This window comes from Leishmania braziliensis, chromosome 36 (genome assembly GCF_000002845.2).
Source record: "Leishmania braziliensis MHOM/BR/75/M2904 complete genome, chromosome 36".
Lineage (NCBI taxonomy): Eukaryota > Euglenozoa > Kinetoplastea > Trypanosomatida > Trypanosomatidae > Leishmania > Leishmania braziliensis.
In genome coordinates, this window is record NC_009327.2 from 358,200 (window position 1) to 377,566 (window position 19,367).

The 19,367-nt window shown below is 53.3% G+C and overlaps 4 protein-coding genes across 4 annotated transcripts; all 4 read left to right on the forward strand.

The window, feature by feature from the left end:
• Positions 1 to 6,219: 6,219 nt before the first annotated feature.
• On the forward strand, positions 6,220 to 10,875 carry LBRM_35_1030 (mitogen-activated protein kinase-like protein; the record flags this gene model as incomplete). Its single annotated transcript, XM_001568676.1, has 1 exon — positions 6,220 to 10,875. One exon carries the CDS (start codon positions 6,220 to 6,222, stop codon positions 10,873 to 10,875), a length of 4,656 nt encoding a protein of 1,551 aa, XP_001568726.1.
• A 2,532-nt stretch (positions 10,876 to 13,407) lies between these two features.
• Positions 13,408 to 15,135, forward strand: LBRM_35_1040 (RNA editing complex protein MP67; the record flags this gene model as incomplete). The annotated part of the gene is made up of 1 exon (XM_003723189.1): positions 13,408 to 15,135. One exon carries the CDS (start codon positions 13,408 to 13,410, stop codon positions 15,133 to 15,135), a length of 1,728 nt encoding a protein of 575 aa, XP_003723237.1.
• A 2,391-nt stretch (positions 15,136 to 17,526) lies between these two features.
• LBRM_35_1050 (putative 40S ribosomal protein S18) lies at positions 17,527 to 17,988 on the forward strand (the record flags this gene model as incomplete). The annotated part of the gene is made up of 1 exon (XM_001568677.1): positions 17,527 to 17,988. The coding sequence occupies one exon, from the start codon at positions 17,527 to 17,529 to the stop codon at positions 17,986 to 17,988; it is 462 nt and encodes a 153-aa protein (XP_001568727.1).
• An 889-nt stretch (positions 17,989 to 18,877) lies between these two features.
• Positions 18,878 to 19,339, forward strand: LBRM_35_1060 (putative 40S ribosomal protein S18; the record flags this gene model as incomplete). The annotated part of the gene is made up of 1 exon (XM_001568678.1): positions 18,878 to 19,339. One exon carries the CDS (start codon positions 18,878 to 18,880, stop codon positions 19,337 to 19,339), a length of 462 nt encoding a protein of 153 aa, XP_001568728.1.
• Positions 19,340 to 19,367: the final 28 nt, after the last annotated feature.

A 19,367-nucleotide genomic window follows, 5' to 3' on the forward strand; every position in this document is an offset into this window, starting at 1 on the left:
GCTGGGGCGTCGAGCGACCGCGTCGGCAATAGTGGTGGTGTGTATGGAGCGCCGAGCTGCCCGTCGAATCCGATCAGTGGGGAAGGGAGCGGCGACGTTGGCGCAGAGGCTGGCGAAGTTCAAAGTGATACTAACCCCGTGAGCACCGATGTGATTGAAATGAGAGGGTCGGTTGTGTGCGGCTACTCGTTACTGCTACGACACCTTCTCTACTGGCGCAATGCGCTTCTTACGGATTGGGAGCACCACAGTGCCTGCGGGTGCTGCAAGCGGCCCATTAGGCTGCCGGCGACGTCTCTTTGGGGTGTGTGTGCTTCGTGGCAGCGATGGAGGTGGTGGTGAAAATGTCAGGGCTTTTCCTACGACTTAGTTGTTGGCAACCTGGTCACCAGAGGAGTCAAGTGCGTGCGCCATCGAAAAGCACATGAACAGTTCGTGGGGTAGTGGGAGTTGTCCGTGTTACGGCACCCCGCTGCGTTAACGGGAAGTAGTTCGCATAGGACGAGAGCGAGAGGATTGAGCAGTGAGAAAGTAAACGCAATGCTGACGATGCGCGTGCGCGTCAACGTCTGTTCTCTCCGGGCTGCATTTTGAGCGCCACATTGTGATTGACCTTACCTTCACCCGTGTCGCTACACAAGGTACGATACCCGTACCACACTGCCCTACTCAAGCCCTGCACAGGCATACCACTCACACACAACAACGATGGAAAAAAAAAAATACTCGAATAAATCCGAAATGGACGTGCTAAAAAAAAAAACTTACGAGTACTTCATGAATGGTGAGGCAGCGCTGCTGACCTCCTGCCCTCTTTACTGTGTTTTCACCGAGAAAATTGTCCGCTGAAAAGGCACGAAGAGTAGCACGACTCCTTACCCTCCTACGCATGATCGTGCGCTGCGATGCCTCTCAGTTTGTGGGCCTCTTCCTCCTCCTTACCTTGTGGGGATGCTTGTCGCTGCTCTCCGCCATGCGGTGGTGTCCTGCGGCACCTCTTTACCTTGACCTTTGTTTTCACCTCCTTTTTTCTCTCTAACAATTGCGTTTTTCGACTGCTGATGTCTCTGACACTCTCCCTCGCTGCATTTCTTCTGATGATGCGTCACGCTCAACACACTCCTTTCGCACAGATACACACTCGCTCAGTCGTCGTGCGCTTGAAGGCGGTACTACCCGCCTGTGCAACGCGACTCCCAAGTCTGTTTAACACGTCTACTAGAGCGTTTCTTTCCCTCTCTTTCCTGTTTATCTCCATATTGTCTTGCCCCTCCCTTGCCCCCGCCCCCTCCCCATTCCCTGACGTCCCCCCAGCTCAGGTTTCCTCAGAGGCGTGTGACACGAACGGGCGTACACCTTATCGGCCCTGCCCCCTCTCTGACCACCGCCTTTACTTGCCAGAACGTGGGCGTGAAGACAAGGAGCATCCAGAGCTCCTCTCTTATTGAACACAAGTGTGGAGCATAGGCGAGGACCTGCTGTGACATTGACAAAGCCCTTATACAAAGACGCAGAGTCGGGTACCGCGAAGTAGCCGTCTCTCTTTGTGATCACTCGGTTGTTTTGAGGCATTCTCAATCGCTCTCTTCTTTGTTCCTCTACGGTGACACTTTTTGGTTCATTGGATTGGTTTTCTTTTATTATTTTATTCTTCTACTCACGGCTCATTATCCCTTTCCCTGGTGTTTCCCTATTAGTGACTTTTCACCATCTCTTTCGTGTATCTCCTGCAGGAACCCACTGCAGACGTGTTTCCTACACAAGCCTTTTGTATATTCTGTGTATTCTTGTGTAGCTCTGCGTCTGCGGGAGCTCTTTTGAAGCCAGGTCAGACGATCTTTCTTTTTCTCTCTCTTTGTTGATCGCGGCTGCCATTCCGTCGCTTTTCATTTCAGTAGCCTCGTTTCCTCGTCTCTGGCAGCTTATTCGCCATCGTCTTTGCATTCTCGTGGTACATCGCTGTTCTAGACGAGGTGGGAAGCTAGTGCGAGCACACACACTCTCTCTCCCTTGCCTTTTCGCGTGTGTTTCTGCTCGTGCTCCCTGGATTGCTGTAGTCACCAGCATCGGTGGCCTAGACCTTCTCTTCTTCGTCCAGTGTTTCGTGCCTCATCCACCTCTCCCCCCCCTTTTTTTTTTACATTTCCCTTCTCGTGTTAGGGAGAACGAGAATCAACGGTACTTGCGTGTCGGTGGCAGTATTTGTTTCGTCTTTGCGCCACTTTCAGGCTCCTATTTTCGTTTTTTTTTTTTGGTTGTTTGGCCTTCTTTTTTTTTTTTCTTTCCCAACACCACCTCCCTCACTTCCCTGTCTTCCAAACTTCACTCCTTCCGTTGTTTCCCTTCTGCGTTCCATCACATTTGTGCCGAGCTTCCATCCCTTTTTGTTGGTTTTGCTGCTGCATTCACGTTTTATTAAGGTCACACGGGGCATTACGTACTCCGCAGCTCTCGTTTGCGTTTGTTTGGTCATCTTCCACCCGTCTCTCGCTCTCGCTTGCTCTGTGTGTGTCTCTGTGTGTGCATGTCGTTGGCTTGTTTGTCTTTGTTTTATTTCGGACTGTGCTTTTGCCTCCCAACTTGCTTCTTGTTTTCGTTTTCCCCCTCTCCTTTGTTTTTTCTTTTTTTTTTTGCTGTTCACACTTGTTTGCGCATAACTGACTATATAGTCGATCCCACGTTTGTTTTTGCTGACCTACGTATTGCTCGTTCGCGTCTATCGTGTTCTTCTCCGAGTTTTTCTGTGTCGTATATCCGCTGAACAAGAGCGACCCCTCTGCTCGTTCTCTTCCTCCCCCTGTTCCTCGAAAAGACAACAACAACAAACGAACATCAAGAAAAAAATAAACAGAAAGGTCAAGGAGAGTGCACATACGTGTGGTGGCTGATACTCTCCGCATAACGCTAAGTAAACTTATGTACGCTGCGTTCTCGTCAACCCCCCCCCTCCCCCCGTATTGTGCCTGTAGGCTGGTTGGGTGATTTCTGAACTCGTTTTGTCTTCTTCGCCCGTCCTGCACTTCCCTTGGTGGAGTGTTCTTTCTGTTTTTTTTTTTTGTTGTTGTTGTTTCTCTAACTAATTGACCTGCAGACTGAGCAAGTGCCTTACTTCCTGGCCGTGCTCTGCTTTTTTTTTTTCGTTTACTTCGTCTCTCTCCCTTCTCTGGTGTATCTCCCTTTTTCATCCTCCTTCCTCTTCTTCTTCTCCGCATTCTCTGATAGGCTTCTTTTTCTTGGCTTCATAGTTTCCTTTTTCTGTTAACTTCTATCCGTCATTTGTGAGTGACACAAGTACGGACGCAGAATACCGCTTCGTTCTCCTTTACTTGTTTTGCCTGGTGCTTGTTGTAACAGTGGTAGTTGATTTTGCGCGCTTCTCGCGCTCTCTCTTTAGCTTGTGTGCATTTCTGCGTCTCGGTGGGTCAGCTCTCTCTCCCCCTTCTCTTCCTTTTCTATCCACTGGTCTTATTGTGTAGAAATAAGCAAGTGGCACTCTGCTCCCTTCATTTTGTTTTCCCCTCTTCTCAGTTTTGGTCTGTTTCGCACTCCTGCCTGTGCATGCCTGCGTGTGTTTGCTTTGCCTTTCTTTTTTTGGGGGGGGGGAGGGGATTTGTTCACACCTATCATAGATTCGGTTGTCAGAACGAAATCACTCACACAAAGAAGGAGAGAGGTCGATCACCGCGGTGGTCTTTGTTGTTTCTCCCTTTTCGACAGAAAAAGCGAAGACTACTTAAACTCACACCTGCGCGTCAAGATAGCGTTGGAGATAAATATATATATATATATATAGTCTAGTATTTGGCCTTGAGCTATCGCTCTTCGGGATTGAAGAAGTGCAGTCAGACCTTTGCTTTTGGGCGTGTGTGTGAGCGCGCGTTTTACAAGTAGAGCTTCGTGAAGAAAGAGTGACAAAAAAAACGTCTTCTAGTGGCATCGAGCACCCTTTTCTTTCCATTTCTGTGCTCTCGTCCTTGTGGGTCACCGAGCTGCCATTATCAACTCATCCGAAAATAACAAAAAGCCCACCATTTTCGGTAAGTAGCGTTGGATCTTTTTTTTTTTCACGTCGTGCTCTGCCGTACTTGCACTCCTTGTGATCTTTTTTTTCTTCCTTCGAAATTCTTTTTTTTTGGAGGGGGGTATTTTGGCTGTTGTCTGTTCCATTTTTCTTTCACGAAGCAGTGGAGCGGGAAACAGTGAGCGTTTTTTTTTGCTAGTGATCTCTCTCAGTGTGTGTACATCTTCGTCTCTCCCCTCCCCTTTTTTTTCAGTTCTCTCCCTCCTTCCTTGACGGTAGGCGAAGAGTGGCCACCCTTACCTTTGGTGCCCTATTTTCTGTGGCTCTTGGTCTTTTTCGTTCTCTGTTTGGTTTCTCTCTCACGCTACGCTTTTTTTCTTTTTTTTTTTTGACTGCAGTTTGTTCAATGTGTGTGTGCTGCAGTTCTCTCTGATTCTCCTGTAATTTGGCCAAACAGCGTCTTGTCTGCGTGTGATTCTCTCTCTGTCCTTGTGTCGCGTTTGTTTCTCTTGCTGCGTGTGTGTGTGTGTGTTCTCTCCTCCGCTTCTTAGCTTGCTCGTTGGCATAGCTCTGACTCTCTGTGCTTTTTCCTTTTCCTTCTCTCGACATTGCTGAATTCATCATCTTGTATCCTTTTTTCCGCCTCTTGGCACCAGCGTCTTAGTCGTACGTTTACTGTTCTTCAAAAGTAATCGTGGTCCAGAGCCATACACACGCACCTGGTCCCATACACCCCGACACTCATAGTCAAACACTCTTGTCAAGCGGAGAAGGAGCGACCCGGGTCAGATTCTACGCTCAAGCGGCTGTGTGTGGATCCCTTTCATCCTTACTTCTGTGACGACAGCCTCACGCTTTGTAGACCTGAGACTGCTGAAACGATTCCTTTTTATTTACTTTACCTTCCTCCTGCTCATTGCCGCTTTACACCTCCCCCCCCCCGTGCCTTGGCGCGCTTCGTCTACGACTTTTTTTTTGCCTCTCCTTCGCATCTGTCAGCATTACACAGACCTAGAAGATCGGAGACACCGACTCTCACAGAGTTTACATCGTAGCGTGCACTATCGACTTTACTTTCCTGTAACAGCAATATACATTCGCCTTGCAAAAAGAAAAAAAAGAGGAGGGGGAGAGGTTGCGGACTGGGTTTCTCTAGAGATTAGCGCAAGCGCTAAAGGCTGTTTTCGTCCTTTTGCTCAAACACACACACCCACCCACACTCCACACACATTGACACCTTTCCAAGCAATACTACTCATAATAAAAAGGTGAAGAAGCGCCAGCTCGAGGATACCCTCTGCACGGAGAAAAAAAAAAAAACAACCAAACAAAAGAAAAACAAAAAAAGCGATACGCGCACTCGTTCTGAGGCGTATTTTTCCTTATCCTTTTTGGAGGTGGGACTTTGCTTTTGATTTCTCTTCCACGGTAACCGAGTTGTTTTACTCCCTTGTGCTCTCTCTCTCTGTGGGTGCGTGTGTAATTCACTGCATCCAACTTTCTTTCAGTCGTTCGTGGGGCCTCTTTTTTTCTGAGCCTCTCTCTATTGCTTGTTTGTTCTCTGACTTTTTTTTTGCTTGCAATTCTTGTTTGAGGTTACTTTTGTATGCTCAGCCCTCAACACGTGCCTGACAGTCGCTGTTCTCTTTTTCCTTTCCTTTATAAACCACTACCACCACCACGACCAAGAGGTGTGCTGCGGCTTTACTTCACACTTGCGCTGCGTTTGGGTGTGCCTGTGTGTGTACTCGTGCACTTTGCCGCACCACCTTCATCAACTCGTGTCTCTCTCCCCCATCTCGAGCGTTATCAAGGGAAACAGCACGAGCAGAAGCGAAACGCTTATCTTTTGTCAAGCACAGCGCAGCAGGCACTGAGGAGGGCGCAAAGAAGGCGCTGCACTGCGGCTCATTCTAGGGGAGTCCGGGTTGGTCTGCCTTGGTCTCTGTCTCGTCGTCTTTGCTGCTGGCTCATCTTTTTTTTTTTGTTTCCACTTGAACGTACTGGCATTCTTCAGCTCCACACAGTTTTCTTGTTTCACTTTTGTTTCCCGTCTTTCTTGCTGGTGCGTCTAACGTTGCTTTCACCTCCATCGTATCGTTTTAGTTTTCTACTGCATCCCTCGCCTCCCTGCCGCGCCGAGGGTTTCCTTTTTTCCTTTTTTTTTCTCGTTCATTTGTTACGCTTTACGCAGGGACATGCTGAGACGCAGTAGGGTGTTGCCGCCCATTTCGGAGCCCACTCACGGCATCGAGCTGCCGGACGTCGAAGCAGAAGACGCAATCTACACGCATGATAAGGAGAGAAATCCACTGGTGCGGATTGGTCCTCGCTGTGCAACTCTCTGCTCCGATCACGAGCACAAGTTGTTGAGTTGTTCCAAGTCATGCGCTACGGTGCCGGCGCCGCAGCACCAGCGTGTGGGCGATGCAGTTGTGTTCAATGTGCCCAGTCTCTCGTCTGGTGAAAACGTGGCACGGAGCAGCAGCGCCCGCCGTCATTTGCGCTCAGAGGACGGTGGCGTCACTGAGGCGCCTCAGCCTGCATTCCGAGAGGGTGGGACGACCGAGCTCCCTGAGCCCACCCCGGCCTGTGCTAGCCCACCGACGTGTAGCAACGACGAAGATAATCAGGTAGCCGTAGATAGCCAAGCCAACCACTCGGCGGACTTCATGAACTCGGGTCGCAGCTGCAGTAGCGAGATTCAACCCACGTCGGCAGGCAGGGATGCTGTTCTCCTCAGTGAATCCAAGGAGGACCCAGCGGATTCCGCTGTACGACGGAAGCTCGCGCGAGTGCGGAGCAAAAACTGCGTTTTGCTGATTGTACTGCTGGCGATCGTTATTGTGCTGGCCTTAGCTGGTGGCGTTGGGGTTGGCTTTGTGAATAAGAAGTACTTAATGTTGATGCACCGTATGTATTTGGTATCGAGAGAACGCGTCATTCTCAACAGCTCGACGATGCTGCTTAAAGATTACCATACTGCACTGCATGCAGAGACGCGAAGTCTCATGGCGTTTGTGCACAGCTCGATGGCCGACAAAACTCCAACGAACACAACCGAACTGCAGAGGGCCCTGTATATTCCCTTTTTCAACGTGTGGTGGACGTGGCTGTACTCCGCTAACATCCCAACGACGCATTCGATTTACGTATCCCTCTGCGAGGAGTCCCTGATCAGCACCGAAAAATGTCCCCTCATGGCTCTGACCATCGCGTGCCTGCCGCAAAACTCAAGTCTGAGGTGCTTTTATATGCGCTCGTATGAACTGAACAGCTCGCAGATGGTGGTCAACCACATCGACTTTGACAAGACCGGCGTTCCACGGATTGGCCCCTTTTACAGGCTCGTGCCACTGGTGGTGAACCATATGCCCAAAAGGTCCCACCACAGGTATGACTACTTCTTTAGCCAGGACCACTCCATCTTGCTCAACGGCGTGGTGCACAACACCCTGACCATTCGGCATCAGACGCAGATGAAGGACCTTATGGTCATTTGTGATACCAGCAGTCGCATTGATAGTTGGTTTGAGAGGTTCGAGCGCGGGCTCCAGAAAAGAGATGGCAGCCACTACATACTCTTCAGCAGCAACGGCACGATTCTGGCGTACTCCCATGATGATGACCAGGATAATAATGGGGAACCAGTGTCCTCCAGCTACAAAAACCGTAGCTTGATTCGATCGAACGAGCAAGGAGTCGACAAAGCAGCTCTGGAGAAGCGCATGGTGGCCATCTTCGCCGAAGCACTACAGAACACCACGTTACTGACAGACCATTCGCTGTCGAGAGACCCGTTCATACTCACGAAGAGGATAGACAACTACGTTGTGTTCTTTGAGGATATCTTACGCTTTCGCAGGGCCCACGAAAAATTCAACACCTTCTTGGTAGCCGCGTACGCTGTGCCGCTGGACATTTCTCTGGGCCTCCATGGCTTCGTGCATATTATGATTTGTGTGGGCATCATCATCATCTGCATGTCCCTCCTCGGTGGGGTTGCCATGGTGACTATGAACGAGATGCAGCATGTGGTGGAGTTCATTTCGAGGCTCTCCACGCACGCTGCCACATACGACACCAAGCAGATGCGCATTGCACTCGATCGCCAGAAACCAGGCATACTCGCCCGCATCATTACTTCCGCTGATGTGATCAATCACGAGTTTCAGTGCATCTTAGCAAATCTGAACGCGCATCGCCCGTTTCTGCCGCAGTCGCTGCTCGCCAAGTGCAATGAGTCCTTCGACGAGGCACTAAAGCGGCCGAGCCTCGAGCGCCGCGACGTGGCCCTCGGCGGCGACTCCGCCAACGCCTTCTCCGTCAATGAGGACGAGATACCCGCCGAACCGCTGGCGCTGCCCTACCTGGGGAACACACTCGAGGGTAACGCTACGAACCCGATCGAGAACTCGCGACTCTTGCAGCGCGGTTTTTACCGAACGAAATCGACCATTCTTGTCGTCAGTCTCTCGAACGTCGCCTTGGATGCGGGCGACTCCGTGGATGTGGTGAACCTCTTTGTGCAGACGGTGCTGAATCACGCGACAAGCGCCAACGGTGTGGTGGAGGTCATCGAGTTTCAAAAAATCGTCATCTCCTTTAATTCGCACTTTCCGGTGCCGCGGCATCAGGAGAAGGCGTGTCTGTGCGCGCTGGCGATGCGCGACGCATTCTACGGCATGGGGTGCAGCGTCGGCATGGGTATAGCGTCGGGGTGCAATTACGTTGGTACCACCGGAACAGAGCAGCTAAAGGCGCGTGTAATCATGGGCGAGAGCGTTGTGGTGGCGCAGTCGCTCACAACTCTCAACAACTTCCTCGGCTGCTCTATTTTAGCCACTGACCAGGTGGTCTGTGAGGCCATCGTGACGGCTGTCCCGGTGGATGTCGTGCAGCTCTACTACGAGCAGAACCATCAGTGGGTGCAGTACGGTGTCTCTGGGATCATCGGTAGTCAGCACACCATTCTTTCTCCAGATATGCAGCTCGTCAAGTCTGTTTTTAAGCTAATCCGCTACCGCCAAGCGGAGGAGGCGCTGGAGGTGGTGCGGAGGTACATGGACGCTGCAGCTGAGCGGCGCGAAATGCCTTCGTGGCCGGTGCGCCGCATGCATGCCCTAGTGGAGCATCAACAGCAGTTGATCAAGAGTGGTTATCGACGACAGTGTCGACAATGGCAGACCCTCGAGGGGGATGAGATTATGATGAACCGCCTCTCCGAGGCGAACCATTTATGCAACTGGCAGCGGCAGCACCGTCTCAAGACAACTGTCAGCACCACCAACGAGGACTCCCTCGCCAGATTGTCGGCCACAGCCAAAGTGGTCTCTGGTGAGTTCGGCTTTGTCCCCAGCGACACCTTCAACTCGGGCTGCGAGGCGGCACTCGCGCGAGCGTTGATGGGTGAGCAATCAAAGCACATCATGACGCGGCAGCACTTGGCACCGGTGTCGAACGTATGCTTGGGTGAGGATGCCCTCTTTCCTGTTTTCGCGCTCAAGAGCAGCGACGAGGAAGAGGAAAAATCATCAGCCTCGACGCCGTCGTTGTTGCTGCATGACTGCGGCACAGGCAGAAAAGGGGAGACCAGTGGTACGGACTCTGAAGAAATGAGGTCCATGCTGCTGGTGAAGACACGCATGCCGCTCAGCGTGGCGCGTGAGGCTTTGCGCGTCGGGGCACCACTGCTGCCATCCACCGGCTCATCTCCATCGCCTGCTCTACCGTCCGATCACACTGAGTATGCCCATAGCGTACCTGGTATCTCGACCTCGTCGAATAACCACCATCAGTCGGCGCTGGATGGCCAGCGCAACGGTGCACCTAGCTTTCCACACGGTGGTACTTTTCACGGAGGGGCCTTGGTGACATTGGGCACGCTCGAGGGCAACACTGGAGGAGGATTCACTACTGGTGCGGGCGTCGTTCACATCAATGGTGACTCCGATCGAGGCACACCGGACTCGGGACATAGACAGAACAGGAATGTCGCTGGTTCAGCGAAGACGCACACAAGCTGCGAACTGCCGCAGCGTATAGTGTCGGTCAGTGGCCAGGTTTTTCACAGGACCTCGCAGATTGTGGGGCGCGGGTCCTTTGGGGAAGTGTACCTCGCCATATCCGAGACTGGCTCGCTGAGCGCCATTAAGGTGTTCCCGCTGAATGACCAGAATGCGCCGCAGCTCATTCGCGAGGTCGAGGCGCTATCGCAAATGCGGCACGAAAATATCGTCGGTTACGACTGCTGCGCTGTTCAGGACAATTTCTTCTTCATCATTTGCGAATACATGGCTGCTGGTACGCTTGGTTCGCTCATTCAGAAGCTCGGGATGATCCCAGAGCGGGCGGCGCGCAAGTACGCATGCGACATGCTCTTCGGCCTCGACTACCTTCATCAACACTCGTGGCTGCACTGCGACATCAAGCCGGAAAATATCCTCATCACCTCTGACGGCACGTGCAAGCTGGCAGACTTTGGTGCTGCCTCACTGGGGCGAAGTTTGAGGGACGCCGTTTCGGTGCGCGGGACGCCGCGATTTTCGGCTCCAGAGGCTATCCTGGGGACGTGGAATCGACAGGCGGATATCTACAGCTTTGGTATCACCGTTGCTCAGATGGTGACGGGCGTGCACCCATGGCACAACTACAATGAACCTGACCACCTGTTCGTCGTGCGCTACGCGGGCGAGATACGGCATAGTCTACAAACCGGCACGCCATGCGCAATGCAGCCCGACCTACCGACCACTCTGCAGGACAAGGAACTGCAGAGCGCCATCCGCCGCTGCTGCGAGTTCGACCCTGCTAAGCGTCCGACAACTGAGGAGCTGGTGACACTGCTCTCCTAGTCGCTGCCGCTCTTTTTTTTTTCGCTCGACAATGTAAAAATAAAACTACAGTAGAGCGTGACCTCTCTCTCTTGCCTTTAATATCTTTTCACGTCCGTGTGTGTGTGTGTGTGTGTGTGTGTGTGTGTGTGTGTGTGTGTGTGCTCTGCTTTGCTCTACCAGCTCCCAGTCTTTGCTTGCCTTCGACTTGGTTTTTCCTCTTCGTTGGCTCACCCTTCCTCCCCTTGTTCTTCTCCAACTTTCTCTGCTTCTTTTTAGGCGAGCCTACCTCGGCATGGGCTGCAGGGTCCAGCACCTCCCACTCTGCTGTGTGGGGAAGCCAGGCAGCCCCCCCCCCCCTCTCCCTGCCAATGTCAAGCCACCTCTGCTCGTCTCAAGGCTAGGTGACTCCGGCGTAGCGCAGTCCGAGGGACTTATCGCCACGGATCTCGGCGGTCCGGTCCTGGAATGGCGTTGCGTCCAAAGGCCCTTGCGGCTGTGATCCAGGTTGTGCCACCCATATGCCAGACAAAGTGTGAACGTGACTCGAACACATTCCACCGGACCCTCGCTGTCCACTGGTGGTGGTGGGGGGTGCCTGTACCACCCCGAGAGAGGGATGGACCGGGTGGCGAGCGGCTGTGAAGCAGGGGGTGAGTAGAGTCTGCGGCAGGGGCCGTGCTCAGGTGACGGAGGCGGCACATTGCTGCAGCGCGTGCGTCTAGCGCTGCTTCGCGCCATGCCATTAGGCCCGTGACAAGGAGGAGGCAAGTGTGACGCTTGACGCATGTTGTATGGCAGGCATGGGCAGCTTGAGGAAGCAGTTTTTTCTCTCTTCTGCGAGCTACTGTCTACTCAACTTTTTTCTCTCTCGTCCTCTTGTGTAAATATCGATCCTGTGAAGATCCATGACTGGACGAAGTTGGCGACCGTGGTGGTTAAGGAATGGTGTGGATACCGCAAAGGCCAGGAGTGCGCTGGACCAGGGGCCATGGAAGGATCTTATGCTCACGGAAAAGGATACGGAGAGCGTTGAACATGGAAAACTATGCGTACAGAGCATGACGCCTCTGCAGTAGCTTTACCCACGTCTCCTCCAATGCATCCTTTCATTCGACCTCCCCTACGCTCGTACTTCGTGTGCACGCATGCGTATGCGGCCTCTCGCTCACTGTGCATTTGTGCACCCGTGTATACCCGCTGCCCCTTCTCTAGCCCCTCAATTTTCTGAAGTGATTCACACCTTAGCCTATTTTTTTTATATGTGTGTGCGTTTCTTTTCTGTTGTAATTATGTATTTCCTCAGCATGTTGTAGCCCCTCGGCTGCTGCTCTGTGTGTCAACCGGTCGTTTGGCACTTCCGTTGCACGTTTGTGAAACTGAGTGTTTTTGATTGCTGTGCGCGTGCACAAACACTCTTCTTGAGCTTCGTGCTTCACCCAGATGTATGCGGTCGCCTCTTCTTCTGAGGTGATGGCGCTTTTTTTTTTTGCTATGACTTATGCGTGTTTAAGCGGATGCCCCTGCTTGAAATGTTTATGCGTGAAAGTTCAGTTGCGGAGCGCGACTACCCTGCGGTGCAACCTGCGAAAAGGAGGAAAGACACATTTTTGCTGGTTGGAGTGAAAGAGCAAAACAGCGCGAGCGTCTCACCAAGGAAAAGAGAGACAAGGAAGAGAGCAGCTCATGCATGCCGACAGAAACGAAAAAGGGCACACCCACCATGGGAACAAGCAAATGTGGTTGAGCGTTGATAATGCTCACCGACTCCCTCTGCATGCTGTGGCCTTCGTGCGTTAAGGGTGGCGCTACAGTGCAAACGGCAAAGAAAACACACGGCATCGTCGACAAGGGAAAAAAAAGTCAACCGAGAGGGACCATCGCAAGTGGAGGTTTCATGTGTTGCGTTGGATATGGGTGGTTTGACCATCGGGTTTTTCCTCGTCAAGTTGCACGTACGTGCGTCTGCCTCTTCTTCCTCAACCGTGACGCGCCTTCCTGTACACTCTTCCTTTCCTTCTACGCCTTTGGTGACCACTTCCTCTCTCGCCCTTTCGCCTGGCGGGAGGAATCCACAGGCACACAACTGTTACTGGTCGAAGGTGCCTAGTTGGATTTTTTTGTAACTACTTTCCGACGCTCTATCACGCGTGCCTTAGACTTGCGCGGGAAGTTTGCTCACTTGCGTGCGCACCCCCTCTCCGTGGCAGCTGTGATAGCAAGGCGGAGCGGCTACCGTGCGCACATCCCGCATACCACCCTCGTCATCTGCTTATGTTGATCTTTATTAGTAGGCAAAGACTGGCAGACAAGGCGGCTTGAGACGGGAAAACAAGAGGCCTCCACACACACACACCATAAAAAGAAAGAAAGAAGGAAAGAAATCGTGCTAGCCTCGGGTACCCGATGCAGCTTCGCCGCACGTCCGCATGGCGAGCGCTTTGCCGTATTCCTCGTGCCGTATGTATACAGTGCTGTGAGTCAGTTTCGGTGGCATGTACGTCGTCGTCGCGGCCAACACCATGTGAGCCGACGAAGCGTTTCTCCAGCCCGATGGTGCAAGAGTGGTGGGTGAACGCTGCCCAGGAGGCAGTCATCTCCCGAAAAGCCATCATGCGAGCAGAGCGCATTGTTACGGAGGCCGACGATCCGCGCTCCAACAAACGGCCCTTCTATGACAGTGATACCAGACGCTGCCTCGTGTGTGACACCCGTCTGGAGGGCAGCTACAGCACGCATAGCCACACTGTTGACCACATACCACGCGTTGCGCTGCTGAAACGCACAATCAGTATGATTCTCACATTTCTCGAGCAGGCCTCGTCCTCACCGTCGACGCCGCCGCAGGCCTTGCCGGAGAAGGCTGGTTCACTGGCTGGCAGTAAACGCTTGCTGAAGTCGGCGTTGCCTCACACAGCAACGGCCACCGCCCCTGCCCCTTCTTGCTTCCACACCCTGTATGCCGAGTCACCGCTCTTTGGCGAGGATGGCGTGCCTAGCCGCGGTCTCCTCTACCACCGCCCGCACACGCTGCGCGAGTTCGACCTGGTAGACGTAATCATGCGACGTTGGTGGAACACCCTGCATAATCCACCACCTAAGCGGGGTAGTCTTTCGTTTGACCGGCTCCTTTCGCTGTCCTCGACGGAGCTGCAGATGCGACGATGGCGCGTGCGCTATCTACTCTACTTTCTCAAGTCCCGCGGTGTTCTGCGCGTTTCTATGTCAGTGAGAGGCGACGATATGAGTGCGGTGGCGCCTTCCAGCGAGCGGATCCACCGTGGAGAAGCCTTTGAGCGTCTCGAGATGGTTGGCGACTCTTTCTTCAAGAGTCTCACCCCCGACCGTATGCACGCCGTCTTCCCAGCTGATGAGGGTGGACTCACGACTGGTCTCCAGTATTTTGAGCGGACGTTGGATTCGAATCATGGTCTGCTGGCCATCTACGACTACCTTGGGCTGGACGACATAATCGGCTGCTATCTAGCCAACAACAAGGCAAAGGCCGACGTTGTAGAGGCAATTATTGGTGAACTGAAGGTCCTATTGTGGTCGGCCGATGTGGTGTGGGGCATGGAGTACTACGCCGTACCTGGGGAGCGCGCTACGCTGGTGTACCTCCGAGCACTGGTGGCACACACCATCGCCGAGCTGGGGCACACGGTGCTGATGTGGCAGTTGGAGAGCACACTGCGCAATTGTCGAGAGTTTATTCTCAAGCATACTGTTGAGGGGTATTTGACCGCCAACGGGGCGAGAGAGCATCGAGCTAAGGGCGAAGAGAGCGAATTCGAATTCGTTGCGGATCTTCCCAAATACGCACCGCTGCCGCCGTTGCTCGCGTGGGAGCGACAACGCCCGGGCGCGTCAGTGCCGAAGGGTGAGGTGCAGTACGCCACTAAGCAGTTGCTAGCCAGAGCACCACCTTCTCCCCAGGATCCGCTTCGCAGACTCGCCCCGACCGCGAGCTGCATCCCAGAAGGTATTCGGAAGCACTACGCCGTAGGGCAGAAAAAATGGAACCCAAATATGTGTGCCGCAGCCGTTGAAGCCCTCTGTGACTCCCTCACACTATCTGCACTGCCACGCAACAGCGGCCGCACCGCGGACGCTCTATCGTCTGACCCCCAGTCGGGATCGTTGCCCCTTTATCCAGAAGCGCAGCCGTCCAAGACCCCGCCGGCGTCCAGGGACGTACGTCGCCATGTACTGCCAGCTCTGGTGACTGCGAATTGCATAGTAATTTGTACTACCAACCTGCCTCTTGCTACTACCATGTAGACTAAGAAGTTCACCGGGTAGCACTGCCGCACACCACGTCGCCCTCTCTTTTCCGTTATAGCGTCCCTTTCGTCCTCGCCAGCAGCTCGGTTTTTTTTTTTCACACTGCAAGTCTTCACTAGGACTCCCCCGGTTGGGCAGCAGGGCTCTATGGTCGAAGTGTGTGTGGGTGGGTGTGGGGAGGAAGCGAGGACCGAAGAAAAGACATTCCTTTCTTTGTTTTCCCTTTCCTCCCTTCCCTAGCTGCGCGATCTCGCTTACTCTTCTTGAGCTCCGTGCTCCTCGCGGCGTGAAGTGGCTGACGCCCCGCTCCCTTTCAAAGAAAAATGCGCGGCCTTCCTCTCAATGCCCTAAACAAAAGGGTCTTGTCCTTCAAAGCCAGAGAGTGAAGCAGTCTTCGTCGCGTGTACCGACTCGCACTTGGCATTGTGACCTGCATTCGCATGTGTCTCTATCTTTGCTGAACTCGGCACGTTCCTATCTTGAACTCCTTGCTGCCTCCCCTGCGATGTTTCTGTGGTGCATCCTTACTGTCATGCTCTCCCGAATCTTTTGCCTCATTTCTGCATGTCTACCTATCGCTCGTATCTTTCCCCTCTTGCTCTTTTCTCTCTGGAAGCTGATAGAGTCACATGGAGAGGCGCAGATAGCTATGTATGCATATACGCCAACAATCGAGCTTTGCCTGTAGTGGTACGTGCATACACCAGAGCGTCCGCAGATTTACTTGCTCTGCAGCCTCCCCTCTTTTTAAGGCAGATCGGCGTGTCGGTTCTTGTCGATCTCTCTCTTCCTTCCTTTCTCTTTCTCTTCTTCTTGCTACGGCTTCGTCTGCTGTGTTGGTACGGCCTGAGGCGCCGTTATGCGCTATTCATTCCATGTAGACGAGGAATTGCACACGCACGTCACGAACCACTCTCACAATCGAAACTGGCTCTTCCTCTTCCGTCTCTGTTTGTTTCTCTTGACAGTTGAGACCCTCTCCTCTTGCCTTGCTTAGGGTTGGCTCAGCAGTCTAGCCTATTGTTGTTATCGTTGTTAGTCGTATCCTCGTTCTGCCTCTGTTCTCTCTATTTTTTTGTTACTGCTCTGTGCGTGCGTGTCCCTCCTTTAGCGCGTGCATGCTGAGAGTATTTTTCTCTCGTCACCTCTCTTTCTCTTCTTCCCGTACGCGATTGTGTACGTGTTGTCCACCCATTCGCCTTGGAGGGCAACCATATGGGGGTCATAGTGCTCTCTTTTTGTTTGCTTTTCTCTCGAGTTGTTATGCCTTTCATCCCGCAGCCGTCAAAAAGGCTCACGCAGCCGCTCTCTGTCGGAGTGTCACTGTCTCTGGAGGTGCCTTTGCAGACGTCTTCCTGCATGTTCTCCTCCTCCACCTCGTCCACATCTTTTTTTTTTTTTCACAAGCGACTCCCTCGTGAGACACAAAGGAGAAGTGACTGTATAGGGGTATGGTGGGAGTAAATCTGGAGACGCAACCAGGAAGGAGCCACCGAGAGTAACGTTTGCCTGGCGCAGCATCGCTTTGTTTGCGTTGCGTGAGTGTCCCCTTTTTTTAAACGGAGTTCGTGGGGGAAAATCCCTCCCCCCTCTGCCCCCCCCCCCCCACACATAAAAAAAAACATCAATAGATGTTAGTATCAAATGTCTCGGTGCGCAGAACTGGAGTGCTACGAAGGAAAAAAGGTCCTCCTTGAGCAGCAAAGTACGCGCGGCTGTACAGGAGATGGGGGTGCACCCCCCCCCCCCCCCCAAAAAAAAAAAAACTTAACACACACACGCAGGTGCCACTGAAAGTGGGCAATGAAAGCGTCAAGGTAACTTGGAAGGACCGACACGGACTCATAGTCAAAAACACTGTTCACACACACGCATAAATTTTGTAGGGTCGGTTGAAATTTGTTGCAACATCGAAAAAAAAAGGACATACTGTGCTATTTGTTTAGCACTGGCGTAGCAACCTTCACGTTTCAGCATCCCCTCCAACACCCATGTACACACAGGATTGCCGGTAGAAGCGAAGGAGATGCTACACCCAGGGTACTCTTGTTTATGTTATTTTCCCTTTAAGATGGTTTCAACAATGTGAACTTCTCGGATACACTGCTGATCTCTATCTTCGTTGCCAATAAATGTAAAAGCGCTTCCGTGCCTCCGTCTCATCCCTATACCCGCAGGGCTCTCTCATGTCTATGTGTAACTAAATCATCCTTTTCCCTGTTCCCTCACCTCTTATTCTCGCTAAACGTCACTGCGTGCGTCCCACACCACACTGTTTTCGCCCGCGTCACCTTCCACCCTCCCCCCCGGCGTACCACACGTGGCGCTGTTCTGCTTTCTCCCCTTTTCGTGCAACTCTCACCGCCACTATCTGCAGAGTATCCAAGGATGTCTCTGACGCTTATCCCCGATCACTTCCAGCACATCGTGCGTCTGCTTAACACAAATGTGGAGGGCAAGCGCAAGGTGCCGTTCGCGCTGCGCATGGTGAAGGGAGTGGGTATCCGCTTCGCCTACCTGGTGTGCAAGAAGACCGGCATCGATGTGGAGCGCCGCGCTGGCACTCTGACAGCGGAGGAGCTGGAGAAGGTCGCCGAGGTGATCGTCGACCCCGCGAGGTTCAAGATCCCAGACTGGTTCCTGAACCGCCAGCGCGACCCCAAGACCGGCAAGACGGAGCACCTGTCCAGCTCGATGGTGGATACCCGCCTGCGCGACGACCTTGAGCGCCTAAAGAAGATGCGCGCGCACCGTGGTGTGCGCCACGCGTACGGCCTGCGCGTGCGCGGCCAGCACACGTGCACGAGCGGCCGCCACGGTAAGACGGTCGGCGTGTCTCGCGGCAAGTAAATCCAGTGGAATACCGCCCGTGCGTTTTCTCTCCGCTCTTTATCCAGCACGGGTCCACCGCTCATCGGACGAGCTTCACCACGTCGGCTGTCTCAACGTTTGTGGCGGTGAGAGTGGAAAAGGGGTCTGTGCGGGATTCTCGAGTGGAAGGGATGGTGCTGGGGAGTGAAGGCTCGCATGGAGTTTTGCTTGTTCCTGAGCAGTGGACAGTATACCCATGGCCTTCTTTGGTTACATCATTTGCTCGTTTTGCTTTCGCTTCCTTCTATCATTTGGCTACCCCCACCGCCACGAACATCCCAAACAGGACAACAAAAACTACAGCCGCCCACCCACGCGGGTGAAACAGCACCCTCACTTCCTCGCTCCCTCTTCTGATTCTCGGTTTAGTTACCGGCTCTCTGGACTGCAGCACAGCGGATTCCAAACAGCGTATGCGCTGGAAGAATCCGCATGCCTGTCGCATATACTATCAGCGGGGGGAGAGGGCAGCTATGCTGGCGGAAGAACTTGGAGGGGCATCAGACAGATAAACTGACCGCGCAGCTTTTGGTGTCAACCAGAGCTTTTTACGCGCCTAGAAGAGCCTTGTTGGCTGTGCCCCATGGTATGCAGCTGGTAAGACTATCTCCTCCACCGGCTGTCAGTCTGCATCGCGTGCGTTCACAGTAGTAAATTTCTCGACTCACTTATTCTCAGTCTTGACGAAATGCGTTCCCTCTCCGACCTTTTCATTGGCCCCGCCTCCTCCTCCCGTGGGTGTATGCCCGCCCTCTCTCTCCACGGTATCACCCGCTTATCAACACTCTGATGTTGCTGCACTTTGGCGACTCGCTTACGTACATCATTGTCTCACGAACGAAGAACACAACAAAGAGAGTATCCAAGGATGTCTCTGACGCTTATCCCCGATCACTTCCAGCACATCGTGCGTCTGCTTAACACAAATGTGGAGGGCAAGCGCAAGGTGCCGTTCGCGCTGCGCATGGTGAAGGGAGTGGGTATCCGCTTCGCCTACCTGGTGTGCAAGAAGACCGGCATCGATGTGGAGCGCCGCGCTGGCACTCTGACAGCGGAGGAGCTGGAGAAGGTCGCCGAGGTGATCGTCGACCCCGCGAGGTTCAAGATCCCAGACTGGTTCCTGAACCGCCAGCGCGACCCCAAGACCGGCAAGACGGAGCACCTGTCCAGCTCGATGGTGGATACCCGCCTGCGCGACGACCTTGAGCGCCTAAAGAAGATGCGCGCGCACCGTGGTGTGCGCCACGCGTACGGCCTGCGCGTGCGCGGCCAGCACACGTGCACGAGCGGCCGCCACGGTAAGACGGTCGGCGTGTCTCGCGGCAAGTAAGGTTGGTGCGATGGAAGCTCTCCTTCAA